General features: G+C 40.6%; 1 protein-coding gene and 1 long non-coding RNA gene across 4 annotated transcripts in view; one reads left to right on the forward strand and one right to left on the reverse strand.

The window, feature by feature from the left end:
* Positions 1–1,047: 1,047 nt before the first annotated feature.
* Positions 1,048–10,430, reverse strand: LOC121333263. Its single transcript, XR_005952261.1, has 2 exons — positions 9,480–10,430; positions 1,048–1,384 (listed from the first exon to the last, which is right to left on the reverse strand). It is a non-coding gene; the product is annotated as an uncharacterized LOC121333263 (long non-coding RNA).
* Positions 10,431–10,528: 98 nt separating this feature from the next.
* Positions 10,529–18,223, forward strand: part of LOC121333271 (transcriptional repressor NF-X1-like) — a 38,192-nt gene continuing 30,497 nt past the window's right edge. For all 3 annotated transcript variants that reach the window (XM_041399477.1, XM_041399475.1, XM_041399476.1), the window contains exon 1: positions 10,529–10,634. In XM_041399477.1, coding sequence (XP_041255411.1) covers positions 10,610–10,634 — 25 coding nt within the window. In that variant the 5' untranslated portion in view covers positions 10,529–10,609. The remainder of the gene's footprint in view (positions 10,635–18,223) is intronic.

Consider the following 18,223-nt stretch of genomic DNA (forward strand, 5'->3'; position numbering starts at 1 on the left):
AGTCTGCAGTCCTCTGTGGACTGGCGAAGCACAAGTGTTGGAATCTCTGTACAGTCCACATCTCTGCATCTTCCTCTGTGCTTGTCGAGTGCTCCGTGTTCTCTTGCACTTGATGGAACTTCACATTCTCCACTGAAATCCGCCTGAACTCTGTACCTGCTAAAACACAAACAAATCCACGTCCCCACAGGGACTGAAGAACCCTCTCAAGATTCCAGAGGTGAAGAATGGGTCTTGATGCATTGAAATGGGTCTTGATGCATGAAAATGAAACCTTGATCTGTTCTGCTTTACAAAATTGTATAGAAACATATAATATAACAGTAAATAGAAATCAACCGAATTATACAATCAATCAATAAGACATGTGAAATCACACAATTATCAAGCACTAAACTGTCATCCCAGGGTCTGCAACAGCTGACAAGCCTTAAAACAACAGAGAATGGAAGAAATCATGTCCGGATTCATGTTTCTCCAAGCTCCCTTTGAAAATTGGCTCAGCTGTCATATATGGTCAAATTGCCAAGTCAAAAGGACTCGAATACTTTTTTTGCTGCAGAAGAATATCTGGCTTGGTTGTCAATCACTCCATCCAAGTAGAGCTGGAGCTTGGCCAGAGCTCGAAGTCTAGTTGGTGGGTATCACTCAACATACTTTCCAAAACAAAATTCTTAAAAACAACTATGAATAAGAAACCTTAGGGTTAAAAATCATTCACACCATGAAATCATTGAATTCTTCTGAAGTCTTTGTCAGGATGAAAATTCTTCAAACACTACAAACCTCTTCTTCAGATATCTGAATTTGGTCACAATCAGGATGGCGTGCCTAAATCTGGACACAGAGTGATTAATTTCTACATGCCACACTAGCTTCACCAACCACTGCCCCCTCCACTCCTTCCCAGTGGGTCATGGTTGCCAATCGCTGGGATCCCGATAAGGGCTCGACCGAGTATCTCAATAAGGATATCTTATCACGTCAGGGCTCACCAGATGTCGCTGTTGGGGCGGTCACGACACAACGAAGAGACCAGAAGCGGTCTCATTTGGCAACTCTTTAATACGAAATATGTCCGACTTTTTATACACTCTGTGATAGTTTATACTTCTTCTACCTTAACTATTGGCCACAATAAATCAACATAACACCATTGGTGAAAAGTTACAGTGACTTAACTAACTTACTAAAAATACTCCATCCAGCTGCGAAGTTCTCGTCTTTCTTCTGTTCCTCACTTCTCTTGGTCTCCTTGGTTACAGCCTTGAAGACAGCTCCTTATCAGCTACTTCTTTGCTTCTTGCTCCTTCAGCTAACAGGCCCACTGTTAGCTCCTTCCACATTGTTGAGCATCTCAGAGAATTGGTTGGCTCACTCTTCTCTATAAAACAATGTAGATAATTGAAGACAGCAATCAGATTTTGTCTTCTCTTGGTTGGATAAACCCAGGTAGATCAGCCTCTCCCTGTATATAAGCCCCCTAGTGGACTATTCCTCCTGCTTGTCAAGGTCAATGTGAATCACAGGCCTGCCTTTGAATGTCATGTGCTCTGTGCAGTTTTGTGTCATATGCCAACTTGCTCAGGGTCCTAGGGCCCTTCTGTCCCCTTTTCCAGGCCATTGGTGATGATATGAAACAGTGTCAGCCTCAGTGTTGACCCTTAGAAACCCTGTTTAACTGGGCTGACAGCTCTATGATCACTTGCAGTTAGTCATAATTAAGTTATTTACCTTTGGCTATCTGGTATAACCAAACATTCTCTTATTTTACTTCTCTCTCTCTCTCTCTCTCTCCCCCTCTTTTTACAGATATGTACACACACATTCTGCAGAATTATTTCTGTTACACAAATTGACAGTAAAGCAGTAAAGGAATTTGACAAAGAATATTCTAATTTTTGCTTTTCTGTTCAATTTTCACCTGCTCTTTTGGATTTTTGCTCAAGTATAAGACAAATAGACACACCAACTGAACTCATCCACTGGGTTATCACTGCATAGTATTCAGAGGGCTGAAAATGAATATGTAGTTTTTTCAGGTGAGTGTACTACAGGACACAAAAGCTTCTGCTTCCTGTAGTCTCATGGGCATTGTGTAGGAATCTGGGAGATTCAACACCTAGTTCAGAGTGCCAATGATATATTTTTATCTCCCTTCTCAAACTTTCTCCTTATTTACCATATTTTATGAATGTTCTGTGCATATTTCTTCAGTACTGCAATACCTTTTTTTTAGATCTTATTTTCTTTTTCTCTGATTTGTCAGATACTGGAAAACAGCTCTGTTGCCACTCATGATTGCTAATTTAGAGGTACACTTTCTTTTGATTATGAAAATAACTCTGAGAGGGGCTTTGGTTCTTCATTCTGTTACCATGACATCAAAGATTTTCTATGTGTAATTTCTGAAGCATCATTCTTAGTGCCTCTTCTCAGTATTGGAAGGACATCCAATGGTAAATTATCTGGCATGGTCCTTCTGTACAGTTTTACTGTATGCAGTTAATTATTTTACATGGTTTACATTATAAGGGAAGGAGAGTACTGGTTACAATGATCTATTTAAAATCTCTCGTGATTAAACTTTAAGATCTTTCTTGGATAAAAGTTCACTTTTATTGCAGTAAATTCTGTGACAAAACATTGGTAGAATCCTCTTGTATTCTTTTCCTTGAAATTACAGAAAGTAGGAAGAGTTGACTAGAAAGCACAGGGATGTCACTACTCTTTGCTAGATCCACCACATGTCAGCTGTACATGTTACAGATGCAATGGAACAAGTGCCTTGTGTGTTGGTTAGAAGTATAATTCTGAAAAATATATACATGGTTGTCACCGCAGGCCCCCAGCCGGGTAATAATCAGCATTGACTTAATGATTGCAGAAGGCTGATCAATTGCTTTATTCTATTCTATATTATACTATACGTATTAAGAAGTTCGTAACCCTTACAAACAGTCTGATACAGCTTTGACCTAATTGGTCAATCAATTCAAACACCATCCAGTGTCCAATTAAGAAATCACCCTTCGGTAAACAAATCTCCGTAAAACATTCCACATGTGCCCAACAACAGGTGCAGCAAGTGGAGATAAGAATTATTTCTCATTCCTTTCTCTGATCTTCTCACAGCCTTCCCCAGGAAAATGCCTGGGAAAGTCTGTGCCTGCTCTCTGTGGCCAGAGAGCTGCTGCCACACATGGTAAGCCAAATATGTTGGATTTCACATGGACATTGGAAAGGTTTTTTGTTCATAGTGGGGATCTCAGCAGCACATACTACTACTCATCCAGATTTTCCAGGCAGAACTATGGATGTTCAGAAACTTTGAGGCAAGATATAGTTTACAGCTAAATTCTTCACCAAAAATAGGTTGGCTGCTCCAAGCAAATCAGAAGTTGTGACAGACTGAAATGTTATGGTTAATGGCTTAAACATTGTTATGAAAGATTTTTTGCCCATTAAGGCAAAACTATAAAGGAGTTACCACCACCTAAGTCCACCCCTCCCTGAATATTCTTCTTGACTGAAAGTTTGGACTGTGAGTTAAGCCACATAAAGGGAACTTGAAATAACATAAAGGTGACACTAATATCCAATAATCTGAGGTCTAGAAGGAAGTAACAAGGCTGAGGGAGAAGAATGTATCTACAAAGGAAGCCAAACACAGCATATGTCCTGAAAATCAGCTGTGACTGGGTTTGGAGTGGAGAGGCCATAGCCCACAAACTAATTTCCTGAGACCAGGTCTGCATACACTCTACCCCAAACAAGGGGGAAAGGAGGAGAGTTTTGTGTGTGTGGCATAGTCTCTAGTCAGAGAAAGTTAACACCCATCCTCCCTTATACTAACTGACTCAGTTGTAAACTCCCTCACACCCTGGGAAGGTCTCATCCACAAAGGACATTCATATGAGAAGCAGCTGAGGAGGTTTCATAAACCATTAGACCCCGAAAGAGTCCCTCAAACTCATTCCTGAGGCTTTGCACCAGAGGACTGCCCGCTATGCAAACTGATGCAACAGATGCAGAGTCTGTTGCAAGAGACAATGTCAAACTTGCCCCCTGCTCCCAGAGGAGGTAGCTTGGCATACCCATCTGGCCCAAAGGTATATTAATCCATTGAACTCTGTTTTGCAGGACTCTCACCACCAAGAAGACCAGAAGAAGAGGATCAATGGGGACACCATTGGTATCCAGGGGGTGGTGATATTTTCTACTTAATCTGTCATCTCTGTCACTCTCTTTCTCTCCCCCACTATTCTCCTATTTCTTTCTCTCTCTCACACACTCTCCCCTCTCCCCCCCCCCACTCTCATATTCACTGTTAAATAAAATGGATACTACTGACTTCAGCATATGGTCTCATCTGCACCTTAATTCAAGCAGAGGCATGTCTCTAATAATTTTAACAACTGGATCATAACAGAAGTCAGCTGCCAGGAGTCCTTTCGCATGAAGGCCTTTGGTCCTGTTTGCCACCATGTCTTCCTAATACGCCATGTACATCTCCTTTTCCTTACCTCCCTATGGATGCCACACTAAAATGATACTTTATACCTCCAGACTGGTTGATTTGTTATGTAGAGTTGGTGGTTGGAGACACAGACAACACATACCCTAGGTCTTCATGCGACAACAGCATGTTTTATTATCTGCACTCTCCTTAAATAGCAGGTTTTGAATCTCTTTGTCTAGATAGCTCATTGCTCTGACTTTAACACCACCTAGCTCCCCAACCAGTGAGATGTCTGCAGCTTAGGGTGGAACATGATTGGGTGAAGTCCCTGTGTGTATTCAAATCTATCTTATCATCACTCAGCTAGGGACTTGTTCATGGAACCAAGCTGGGTTTCTTATTTATAGCCAAATTAATCGCCCAGTACAAGCCAGCTTGTACTGTAGCATCTCCTCCTTTCTTTCTTTGTTGAAAATTGCAACCTGCTCTCTGTTGCCTATCTGCAAGGGCCCTTTGCTAACAGGGTGACAGAAGACAGCATGGGTTTAATTTGCATGAGGCCATGTATCACTGGAGCTGCAGCATTCATGTCTAGGAGCTGTTAGGCGAGAATTACTAATCTTACAGTCTTTCAGGCTACACATGTCACAGGCTATTTTTCTTAGAAGTTACAAAGTTACAACTTAACACTAAAAGCAAGAGACCATTTAACTATTAGAACACTTAGAAAGAACCCAACTACTAGAAAAACAATTTGTAAACAGTTACATCTTAACACCAAACTGAAATTACAACTTTGAAACATTCAACTTTAGAACTGTGAGAAGAACCAACCTTACAGACGAAACAATTTGTAAACAGGAAAAACAATTTGTTGTTCCATTTGTTGTTCCTTTTGTTGTGAATTGATTGAAAGATATGAGAAAAATATGAGAACATGAGAACACTCGAGAACTTTGAGAGGGTTGTACATCCACTCTTCTTCAAAGTCCCAGAATCTGACAGTGGAGCTCCCAGCTTCTCTGCTGTTTTGTGTGAGTGTCTCTTGCACTATGTGCTCTTTGCCATTTTGAGTGATCAGCACTGGCATTCTAGTCACTGCTTTTGCATTTTTCTTGGCTTCTAACTGCCCCAGACAGTTTGAAATGGGTCTCCATGATTTTATAATGCCTATAACGGCTTTTAAAGCTTGTTCCATAAGCTTCCACAGTTTTATAATGTTAAAAAGAAAAGTTCATACTTGGAAAGGAGCCCATGCTCCTATGTTCCTGGCAGTAATTCCAATCTACAAAGGGGGATTTGAAACCACGCGGCATACTCTGCTGTTTATCGCTGGGATTTCACAGCAATTTTCCTCTGCCTGCAGCAATTCCACCACTTTCTGCTGTCCCGCCAGCTGTTCACAGCAATTTTTTTCTATGGCAATATTGCACTACTATCCACCATCCCACTGGCTGTTCGCAGCAATTCTGCTGCCTGCGACAATATTCTGCTACTGTTCTTGTCTTCCTGCAATACCACAGTTGTTTAAAATGGCTGAGTCCATTCCTCATATGGGTACAGAATTTCAACATCAGAAAATTCATGTCTGCGACTCTCATCAGGGCCACTGTCTTTTTACTGATACTCAGATTTCTCAAACCAAACTTGTCATTCTGTTACTCGTAACATGCTGTTAATACCCTACCATCACGGTTTTCCACTTCAAACATTTTTGGTAGTTTAAGTGCAGTTTAACTTATTTTATTTTTATATTTTACTCTCTGTCACTGTTTCCTGGACAGGACTCTAAATGATCTTTAATTCTATGTCACCTCTCAAAGTCCTTTCCCCATTCCTTTGTCCTCTGAGAAGGAGGACCCATGTTTGTGTATAATACTTATCAATTTATACACTGTCTTGGTGTTATCTCTACTTATTCTTTACTCCTTTCTTAGAAAAGTTTAATAATTTGATTTTCTTTTTTTTCACACTACTGAGCATAGATAAGACATTTTCATACAACTACCTGTCTTGTAACAGTTCAGGGCTCTTCCTTTTAAGTGTGAAGGTGGGATGGCTTCTTCCCACATGCCCTTCCAATGAGCCTCCCTAAATTCCATCTTTTTGCCTACATACTCAGTACTCAAAGATTCTTCTGCTTGCAGTTCTTCTCAGCCTGCCATTGCCTACATTTCCCTAAGTAACACTGCACTGTCAGCAGACTCTGACAGTGCCATTTCCAGAACCTTGAGAAATATGTTGCACCGATCAAGTTCCAAAACACTTCCTTGTGTTTTGGACTTTGTGTTGTGACTCTATTGATGACTTCCTTTTGCTGTGAAAAAGGACTATTGACTGCCTTATTTGCTATCTTTCAGTCAGTTATTTACATCTGGAATTATTTATTTCTTGGCAGTGTAACTTTTAAGAGATTTTGATGACTGACCTCTCCAAATTCCCTCCAGAAATCCATAGTCAGTATTCCAGGATCTATCTCCCTTAGCCATGAGGGACTAATAAGTATTTCAGTAGGACTGTGAGATTGTGAGGCAGCTCTTCCCTTTACAAAAGCCCTTATGACTCATCCCTATTACAACATCTTTATGCATATGCTCGCCAATTCTAATCTATTTTACAGTTTCCACTAAATTGCCTGCTATGGACATCAGGATTGTACTTTTCTAGTTTTCTTATGGTATTCTTTTAAAATCATCTTTCAAGAGTCAGCTGTTGCAGATACAACCCTTCCTTCTGCTACTAAATCAGTTTTGTACTAGAGATTTTTCAGGACAGTTTGTAGTTCACTCTTGAATTCTTTTAGAATTGCTGGTTATATACTGCCTGGTCCTTGTGATTTATTAATTTTGCTTATATATTCCATAACCTATATGTTCCATATGGAATCTTTCAAGACACAACCCCTACTGAGTCCCCTCATAAAAAAGAAGAGCTGGCTTGGGTATCTCATCCATCTCTGCTGTAGTGAACACAGATGTAACAAATTAATTTAGATTTTCTGTTATTTTGTTTGTATGCTCTTTTACATTTCTTTCAATTTTCCTGGTACTGCAGTCTGTCGGGCAGACAGCCAGGGCCTGAAGTGTGTGTTTGAAAGGGGATTTATTATTAGATTTTATTCCTTATGCAAGCTATTCCTCAAATTATTTTAGACTGCCTCATGGTATGGTTTACTTTTTATCTGTCACAAGTTTGGATTCTATTTTCAATTTTATACGCAAACCTAGCTTTTGGAAGGATGCTTCTAAAAAGCTGTCCCCAGCAACAAGCATTTTTTTAAATGAAAGCACTTATTGGTGGATGATTTTTTTCTTTTTTTTTTTCCTTTTTTTTTTTTTTTTTTTCTTGTTTATAAGGGCTTTATGTAAGGAAGGAAAGAACAAAAGAGAGAGAGCATCACAGTGTGCTGCAATTGACTGTGCCTGCAGCACCTTGTAACTCCTCCCGTGCCTTCTGGAGGTGGACACAGCACTGTATTAAACTACTGCTTCTGCCTGCAGGGATTGTAACCCCAATGGCATTTGAAATACCTAGGAACAGCTTATTTAAAAATCAGGAACTCCAGGAAATACTTCACACAAAAGGGTACAGTGTGTATGCAGGAGACTCATGCTGAAAATCTAGACTTGTAGTATATTGGCTGTAGTCCATTTCATCTTCCTCACCAGAATCTCCACATCATGACAACCTTGCTGTCTTCATGTCAAGGCATGTCTTGAGCAGTCACTGACCCCACCATGGGCTGGTTTTGAGAAATGACTATAGGTTGAAGACTAAATGATTAAATGAAAATAGGTTTTTAGAAATGACTACACCATGATGACTGTTTGGAAGTGAATGTGTTTCTGTTAAGAGATTTGTCCTCCTTGGCATGCATGCTGACACAGACCTAGGCTAGGGCTTCCCTTCCTTCTGCTTCCCTGCCTCATCTCCCCCTCTCCCTTGAAAGGCAAGGCTGTTTACTGTCATCTCTGCTGCATATAGGAGAGATGACTGTAAGAGCCCCAAGTACATTTCTCCCATGTCTCTACCCCAGCATCCTGGGTGTTTGGATGAGCTCACACCAACTTCAGAGAGCCTACCCTTTGTTATTTCCCTCTCTGCTTTAAAACACCTGCTCTATTTCTGCCTACACTATGTTGCAGGTATGCTTGTACCTAACCCCACTGACTTTTACCCACTGTCTTGACTTGTGTCTTAAGCTGCCCTGTCAATACAGGCTTGCATGGCAACCTGGCTTGTTGCCTGGAGTGTTGATGAACCTACTTTGCTCTTCTTGCTCAGGTATTGAATTTGCTGACTCTTAGCTCCCAGCTCTATCTTCTACATGGGGCAGTCTGTCCCTGCTACATTCTGACAGTCATACTGTTCAGATGGAAAGAAGCAGCCACTGAGCAAAGAAATGAGTGAAAAATGGCAAAAGGATTGGAAGATAAATATTCAAGCATGACAAAGTAGGAACAAAATACATGTTTTAAGAGAGGGTGTATGATACAGTGGGGAGAACCACTATCCCCGAAGAGAAGAAATTATGAGGAAAAGATAGAAAGGCTACTTTGGCTAAACTAAAGAAGAAAATAAAAACAGATGCCTGTAGAGAAATGCTGGGCAGTTAAGTTAGGCTATCAGGAATGGCTGGAATTGGAATTAAATGCAAATTTAAGACAAGAAAGGGGAAAAAAACCCAGAACTGTTTAGATAAGAAGGGAAAATGGGGAACAAAGGAAAACCTGTACAGACCATTAGCAGTTGTGCAGCAGAACATACAGGAAAATTTCATTAGTGCTTTCCAGGCAATGACTGGTTTCTTGGTGATAACAAAAAAAAAAAAAGTGTGCATACTGAAATGTTGTGGTATTCATGAAAAGCAGTGTTGAAATTTTGTAGTAGTTCTATGTGAATATTATGGTCAGATATTTACAGTAGTGACAGAGAAGTCTATAGGGACTAATGCAAGCTTCTTGACAGCAGCAGGAAAGCCACACACCATCTCTGAAAGGATGTTACTGACACATACCTTTCTTTGCAGCCTTGGATGACCACCATGTTTACATTCAGCAAAGCACTTAATAAACATTCAAAATACATGACAATCATGTAGCATCTTCATAAGGCCATTGCCATACTGGTTTGCAAGCTTCCTTTGCAGCAATGGCATGAGTCTGGGGGGCATTTCAGTGGCTAGTGTTTCTGCAATAACCCACAAATTCTTTAAGGTCTTTGAAGCCATGAACTTTGCCCACAATGAACAGTAGCACTATGCAGCTACTGGAACTTTGAACGGAGAATTTCACTAGGAGGGTGGGGTGTGAAGGTTAAAATGCCAACAGGCTGTGTGTAGCAGTGCTCCCAAGGTGTCGTTCTTTGCAGTTGCTGAACTATGAGCATTCTCTGCAGTCTCTGTAAAAATCAGCAGTTCTGTAAGGCCTCTGAGCTGTTCAGTAGATGTACGGTAACCATGGCACTGCAGACCTCTGCAGGAAGGTGTGAATCATAAAATGGTTAAACACTGGTGCTGAAACCCGCAGTATGACGAATGATGCAGTTCTATGGAGTGTTTGTAGCTGGAACATAAGATTTGTCTGCACCAGCTGCAGTATGGGAATCCTTGTGTGGACTTTTTTTATGCCTCTGCTACCTCCTTCAAGATAGTCTGATAACAGATCCCTGCTTTCTATCCTGTGCCTAGAGAACGCACCTCTTTTACACAAGGAGACAGAGGGCCTAGCTGTCCTATACCCACCCTCCTGCTCTTGGCCCGCTCAGCCGGGCTCTGAAATGCTGGAGACAAGCCGACTGCCAACCAAAAGGTCCATTAATTGCCAGAGCTAGTGTTTCTTTCTCGCTGTTTTTCTTCCTTTCTTCCTCCTTCGCAGTATCAAACAAGGTTTCCGATTTCCTGCTCTTTCCGGGTACGGGAAAAGCAGCATTCCAGCAGACAACGCCGCACAAGCAAACACTAGGCTTGTGCTCGGCCCGCCCCCGGCTCCGCCCCTCCCACCTCGCCCTTGGTTCTGCTCTCTGTCTCGCCACTGCGGTGCAGGCTGCGTGCGGAGAGATGATAAGGCTCAATTGGTGGCGCATGCGTGAGCTGTGCGCGTGCGCGGCAGCTGAGACGCCGGATCGCGGAGTGGGGCTGGTGCTGGCATGGCGGAGGCACGGCCCGGCTCAGGTGAGCGAGGCTGCTGCTCTGGGGCAGCGGGACTGAGAAGAGGGACTGTAGGACTGGGTGGGCGCAGTGAAAGGGAGGAGCAGTCATCACTCCCCAGAGATACTAGCAGGTAGAAAGTCGCGCCGAAGCGGTCGCCACCGAACTCTGGCTTGTCGAAGGGTGCGGGCTGCGGCACCACCTGTTGTGGCTGGCCCGCTCCTGCCCGGCGCGACTTAGCGGTGCCTGTCGCGCCCAAAATGGCGGGGCTCGCCTGTGCCGCAGGGCCCGGTAGGAAGAACTTTCCCGAGGAGGAACGTGCTTGATCCTAGTATGGGACAAACGAATGTAACGTCTGTGGTAACGCCAGAGAAAATACATAAAGAAGAGCTTGGTTACTGGAAAACCTGTGTGCTGTCTGCCCACCCACATCCTTGAAACCCAGGTATCAGGCTGCCCGCACTGAGCAGTGACAATGACAACGTCTCAGGTCCACAAGCTGCTGTAAAGCCGCGTCTTTTTGCGGGGTGTCAGAGGGTTCTCTAAGTAGGAGTCTTGGACATGCAGGAGGTTACTGGTTAGAGCAGGTGCTACCTGTTCTGAGGAATCTAGGCAGGAGCTCACAGATGGAGGGCGCCTTAGGGACACAAGTGCAGCATGCAAAAAACCAGTTTTTCCTTTGTTTTGCCGTGCTTACTTGTATGATACAGGTTCAGATTAACTTTAGTTTTATTAGCTGTGATTGCTGAGGAGTGGGGAGGAAGCCTTTCAAGATGGATATTTCAGCCTTGCATTTAATTATTTGTCCTGTATTTCGGGTACTTAACAATAGAAGAACTCTTACGTAATTTTGTCATGAATATGTATTTAGAAATAACACTGTTGCTGAGAGTAATCAATGACATTTAGCTTTTTCATTATGCTGCTTAATGTTACTGTAGTCCAGTAGACCTTATCTGGTAATCAATGTCACATTGAGGTCAGTTGATGAGCTGACTAATTTCATTATTCATAGTTGTTGGATTTCTGTCAAGGGAAATCCTGGACTTTTGTGTTTTAGGTGAAAAAGAAAGTATCATTCTCTATTTTTGCAGCATCCTGATGTTTATTCAGATGAAGATTATCTACAGCCATTGTCCTTAATAACATCCCCTGTTCTTGGCAGTCTGGCTATCATGATGGAGAAGTTACATGAGTTCATTTTCTGGTGGTATGAGAATCCACTGACTGCCTTGTTGGAAGTGAAATGGCCTGGGATGTGGTACAGAGAGCAGAGACATAGCTTCAGTAAAGCTCATGCAGTCAAATTTCTTCTTGTTGTTTTATGTTTCATGCTGTCAGGTTGTGGGTCAACTCTGATTGTGAAATCTTTTTGTATAGTATATATGTATTGGAATAGAGAGGTATACTGGGCTAAAAATTGCTTTAAAGCAGTAGATTAGTCTGCATGGGACGCCATTTCTACATTTGCTTTATAATAAGGCATAACAAAATAACACAGATATTGTTACTTGGGATTAAATTCTGGAGTTGGGTCGTTTTTTGTGCTCTCAGGAAAAATCTCGTAGGTAAGTTTTGAGTTGTACATGTGCAGTATTAGAATGGAAACTGGGTTTTGCACTGCAAGTTCATGGATGGAGCAAGTGTCTGATTTTGAAAGCTTAAAATTGAAAGATGTTTCTGCTCTCAGAGTACAACAGGGGGTTGAAGAGTGACAGTTTTGGGTCACTACAGATGGGTTGCTCATCCAAGATATTTTGTCAATAGTGAAGAATTATTGAGACCCAGGAAATGATTACAAAAGACAAAGAGGAAAACTATAAGCAGCAAAGCAATTGTCACATGGATGCATCTTTCTAGTTTCAGTCCCTGTGCACCTAGAAGGGACGAATGTATTCTATTTAGTAGCTGTTAATGGATTTTTTGCCATCAGTTGTTGTAATTGCTGTTGAATGTAGTTTTGCCTTTTTGCCATCACAATGGCAGCTGGGTGTTATACATGGTACAATGCATCATTAAGCTGAAGATAACCAGGGAATTGCTATAAAACATTGCCTAATGTAAGGGAGAAGAAGAAAGTGAAAACTTAAAATGTACTTGTTTTCCATATGCGAAATCTGTTCTGTAGTAGGTCCTTTTGTTGGGATGATGAAACTACTTATGACAAAATCCTACTTTCAAGTTTTCTCGCATGTCATCTTGAAATGGGCTGGTAAAATTTTAAAGGTCCGTTTAAAGTGTGGATGTACTGAATTGGACATGAAATGGCAATATCAAAAAAGACAGTAACACCACACTGCACCAATATACACAGGGGACTAGCTAGCTGGAAAATAGCTTTGCAGAAAAGGTGAGAAGTGGCTACCCCTCGAGCACTGTGTTCAGTTCTGGGCTCTGTGTGTACAAGGAGGACCTGTACATACTGGACTGAGTCCAGCAAAGGGCCATGAAGACCATTAAGGAATTGGAGCATCCCTTACATGAGGAGAGGTAGAAAGAGCTGAATATGTTTAGTCGTAAGAAGTCTCAGGTATTAGTGTTGTGTACAAATACTGAAAGGGTGGAATAAAGAATATGGAACCAGATTCTTCTTAGTGGTGTTAAATTAAAAGACAAGAGGCCACAGGTATAAAACATACAAAATTCCAGCTGAACACAAGGAAAAGCCTTCTTACTGTGAGAATGACAATAACACTGGAACGGGTTGCTGAGAGGGGTCATGGCCTCTCAGTCCAGCTTTTTGGGTAGGATTTTTGAACTAGATGATCTATAGAAGTCTCAAAATGAGCCATTCTGTCATTCTTTGGTTAGGCTGGTTTTGGATTTTATTCTCTACTAATTTCTGGAAAGCGTTGTAGGAAGGGAGCATATCTTCTATGACATGAGCTAATACAGTTGAAATAAACAATGAGTTTTGGGCATGCAGATGGTTTTGCCTGGAAATTGGTTGCACTACTTGAGTCGATAAGCCTGAAACCATGTACTCCTGTTTAGGAAGAAATTAAACATTTTGTAAATCTGTGTCCTCTTGAAAATAATACTATGCAGTAGGTGAATGTATTAAATGATCAGAGAAGACAGAAAATATAAACTTGGTAGTCTGGTTTAAAGCTTCTAGTGCTATGAGGAAAGCCTCAGATTTCCATAACGGACCATTCATTTTTTGTTTGTTTGTGGTTTTTTTGGTTTTTTTTTTTTTTTTTTTTTTTTGTTTTGGTTTTTTTTTTTTTGGTTTTTTTTTTTTTTTTTTTTTTTTTTTTTTTTTTTGTTTTTTTTTTTTTTGTTTTTTTTTTTTTTTTTTTGGTTGTTGTTCTGTTTAATGCAGGCATTTTAAGAGCTGCAGGGAGTGTCCTCTGTGTAACTTGCGCTTCGTGTGCAGATGACTGAATCATCTTGTCTGGATATATGTAATGCTGACATGAATAGATTGTTGTCTGCACTTTCTACTGTCATCTGTCTTTAGGTGAAAGAATAGGTTATTTGAATTGCTTTAAAAATGAAGGCATCCATCCTGAAGCTTTGTCTTATAGATGAGAGACAGTATATAAATAGAACATCTATTAATAGAATATTCTCAGTGGAAAGGGACTCACAAAAGTCATCGAGTCAAATGCTTGATTTCACACAGGGCAACCTAAAAATTAAATAAGATATCTAAACACATCATTAAAACAGTTCTTGAATACTGAAAAGCTTGGGGTCATGACCACTTTCCTATAAAGCTTTTTCCAGTACTTGACCACCCTTTAATTGAGGTTTTTCCTGATACTCTCCAATCTGACCTCTCTGTGACCAAGCTTTAAGCTTTCCTTCACTTCCTATCACTGGATACTGGGGAGAAGAAATTAGCAACTGCCTCTCCACTTGCTCTCATGAAAAAACTGTAGGCTGCAATAAGGTGATCCCCTCAGTCTCCTCCAAGCTCAACAAAGCTAGTATTTTCAGCTGCTCATGTAATTTTTTTTTTGTCCTCCTTTGGACAAAATGATTACATTTTTTGTCATGTAATCATTTTTTGTCCTCCTTTGGACACTAATATTTTTATATCCTTTTTTTCATTGTGGAGCCAAACACACAGTACTGAAGAAACTGTTTTTGCACACAGTGCAAGACACTATTTTTGGCTGAATTTATGGGTATCTCCTTAAAAGCAGTCAGTTAAAAGATGTCTGAAGTCCATTTAGAAAGAATGGTAATAATCAGTATTGTTTGTTTCATTCCAGTTTTATACTGATAGGAAACTTCAGAAGGAAATCAGTTCTTCCTGTCTAGGAAGTAAAGCTGAATTAATTTAAGAAGAAAGAAGTACTAAGTCTGATGCCTAAAGGGCTGTTCTGTGGACTGTTATATTTTTTTCTGATTAACTTTGTCAATATATATTTTCTCTCTTGTTTTTAATTATCAACTTCATATTAGTTAAAGTACATTATGTAATGGTTCTTAAAAATCTAATTGAATATAGCTTCCTGAAACTGTGAAACTGTTCTAAAATATGTCACTTAGGCATAATGTCTTTAAGTGGCACCTGCAAATGTCATCCTTAATGGATTCATAAAAAAGTACCTAAGGTATTGGTGGCACTGTTCCCAAGCACAAGGTCTGTTTTTGAAGATGAGCTTGTACTTATTGAAAGAAGTACTTACTAATTTGCTTCATATTTTTTAATGTGTTCTTATCAAATTATTTTTCTGAAAGATTGTTCACAAGGACTACCTCTCTTTGCCAGGGCATTCTGGCTCTGTCAACAGTTAATGCTCAAGGGATTTAATGCTATGGTAGAACAGGCATGAAACCGTTTTGTTTTCATATGCTTTATTCTAATTCAAAGTTCCTAGGGGTGTTAAAATCATAGAATCATAGATTGTCTTGGGCTAGAAGGGACCTTACAAGTCATCTAGTTTCAACCCCCTGTGATGGGCAACGACATGTTCCACTAGACCTGCTTATTCAGAGCCCCATCCAGTGTGGCCTTAAACACTTCCAGGGATGGGACCTCTGCTTTGGGCAACCTGTTCCAGTGTCTTACCATTGTCACAGTAAAGATTTTCTTCTTTATATCTAACCTAAATCTCTCCTCTTCCAGCTTGAAGCCAGACCCCCCTTGTCCTGTCCCTACATGCCTTTGTAAAAAATCTCTGCCCATTTTCTTGTGGGCTCCCTTCAGGTACTGGAGAGTCACAGTTAGGTCAACTTGGAGCCCCTTCTCCAAGTAGAACAAATCCAATTCTCTTAGCCTTTCCTCACAGGAGATATGCTCCATCCTTCCAGCCATCTTGGTGTCCTCCTCCACACTTGCTTCAATTCAACAAGTTGATGACCTTCATGTCCTGGGGGAACCCCATAGCTGGATGCAGCATTCCAGGTGTGGAGTACTCAGAGTAGAGGGGATGAATCAGCTCATTTGACTTGCTGGCCACACTTTTTCTGATATGGCCCAGGTTGCAGTTGGTCTTCTGGGCTGTGAGCACATGTTTTCAGGTCATGTCTGTTTCTCATTCACCAAGTCTTCTCAGCAGGGCTGTTCATCCCCCGGCCTTTATTGATACTCAGGGTTGCCCTGACCCAGGTGCAGCACTTTGCCCTTGGTCTTGTTTAACTTCATGAGATTCCTGTGGGCCCACTTCTTGAGCTTGTTCAAGTCCTTCAGGATGGCATTCCATTCTCAAGCTGTGTCAATTGCACCACTCAGCTTGACAGCATCTGCAAATTTGCTGAGGGTACAATGTATCTCTTTGAGTATATAATTAATGAAGATACTAAACAACAGTGGTTGCAATACAGACCCCTGAGGGACATCACTTGTCACTGATGTCCATCAGGACACTGAGCCATTGACCACTAGTCTCTGGATGTTACTTTCCAGCCAGTTTTTTATTTGCATAATAGTACACCCATCTCTCTGATTGAGAGAGCAGGATGTTGGGAGAGACCATATCAAAGTCTTTACATGAGTCCCGATAAATAATATCTGCAGCCCTTCCCTTGTCCACTAACGCAGTCACTCCATCAAAGAAAGCCACTATGTTGGTCAGGTGGGACTTGTCTTTGTCAAGCTCTGCTGGCTGTCCCAAATCACCTCCCTGTCCTCTATGTGCCTTAGTGTAACTTCTAGGAGGATCTGTTCCATGATGTTCTCAGGCACAGAGGTGAGACAATACAGAAGTTTTTTCTAAATGTATTATGATATTCTGTGTTTATTTTATAGAAATACAGGCTGGACTTTACCTTTGGGACATCCCTTTTACTATGAATTTTTGTGTATGTATATGTAAGCATGTCAGAGACAATTTCAGCCAGTGTTAGCTACTTATTATTACACTTCTACATTTATTTTGCAGTTTCTTGTCTTGGCAGACAGAAATCAGTTTTAGTAGAATTTACCAGTCTGGAATTTTCTTCATTATGTAGAAGCTGACAGCAAGAATAGGAATCTTATTGATGTAAAAAGTTCTAATGAATTATTCATATTTTGGAGGTGCTTTTAAATATCTGAATCCCAGTTTCTAATTTTTTCCTACAGACTTCTTTTCCTGCAAACCTGTTTATTTATTAAACTATAGCTATCCATCAGATTTTAAATTTTAGGGTATACAAAAGAAATCTTAAAACAGCTAATAAAATGGGTTGTTTCAAATAAGGTTTGCGTGTGATTGTAGGATTGCATTCTGTTTTCAGATCAAAATGTGTGAAATTTAAGTAGTCTATGCTGAATCACTGCCGTCAACATTACAGTGCATAGTTTACAATTGTACTGCTTTTTATTAGTGATAGGAAAAAAACTGACTTAACACTGGGAAAACTGGAAATAAGAGTAGCTGTAGAAAAATAAAATGGCAGCTTTACATTTGCAATTCTTTGCACAGGATACATATGCTGAGAAAAATAGAATGTTTCTAGGGAAGCTGCTTTCAGTCCAGAATCTTTCATATGTATAAGCCTAATGTTGGTACCTAGTAGGGTCTGCAGTCCTAATGATAGAATAGTTCAACTGGGAGGGACCTACAATGGTCATTGAATCCTGACCTGACCACTTCAGTGCTGACCAAAAGTTGAAGCATATTGAGAGTGTTGTCCAGTTGCCTCTTGGACACTGGCAGACATGGGATATTAACCACCCTTCTGGAAAGTCTGTTAAAAGTTTTGACCATGCTCTTTGCAAAGAAATGTCTCCTCATGTCGAGTCTGAACACCTCCCCACTCCTCTTCCTTATCCCCCGGGGCGGGGGAGGGTCACAGCTTTGAGTTATTCCCACATGTGCTGGCGCTGGGTACCAGGAAGAAAAGATCAGCACCTGTGTCTCTACTTCTTTTTTGCCTGAGCTAATTTAGCTTTTTCACTGATTCTTAATTCAGTTTTGAGCTGTTTGAAGGCCAGACTTCTGTCTGGTTTTTTCATTTTGTTGTCTCAAAATCAGATTAGTATTTCAGCTTTAAAAAACCCCAAACTATTTGTATTTGCCATTTGTATCTAGTTTATTTATAACATTTAATACTGTATAGAATGGCATATAATAATATATAATATACTATATTAATAACATAGACTATCTTGTAATGTAACATTGTAATGTTAATACATTACAGTAAATATAGATAATATTAAATTGTATATA

This window comes from Onychostruthus taczanowskii, unplaced genomic scaffold (genome assembly GCF_017590055.1).
Source record: "Onychostruthus taczanowskii isolate IOZ18803 unplaced genomic scaffold, ASM1759005v1 scaffold160, whole genome shotgun sequence".
Lineage (NCBI taxonomy): Eukaryota > Metazoa > Chordata > Aves > Passeriformes > Passeridae > Onychostruthus > Onychostruthus taczanowskii.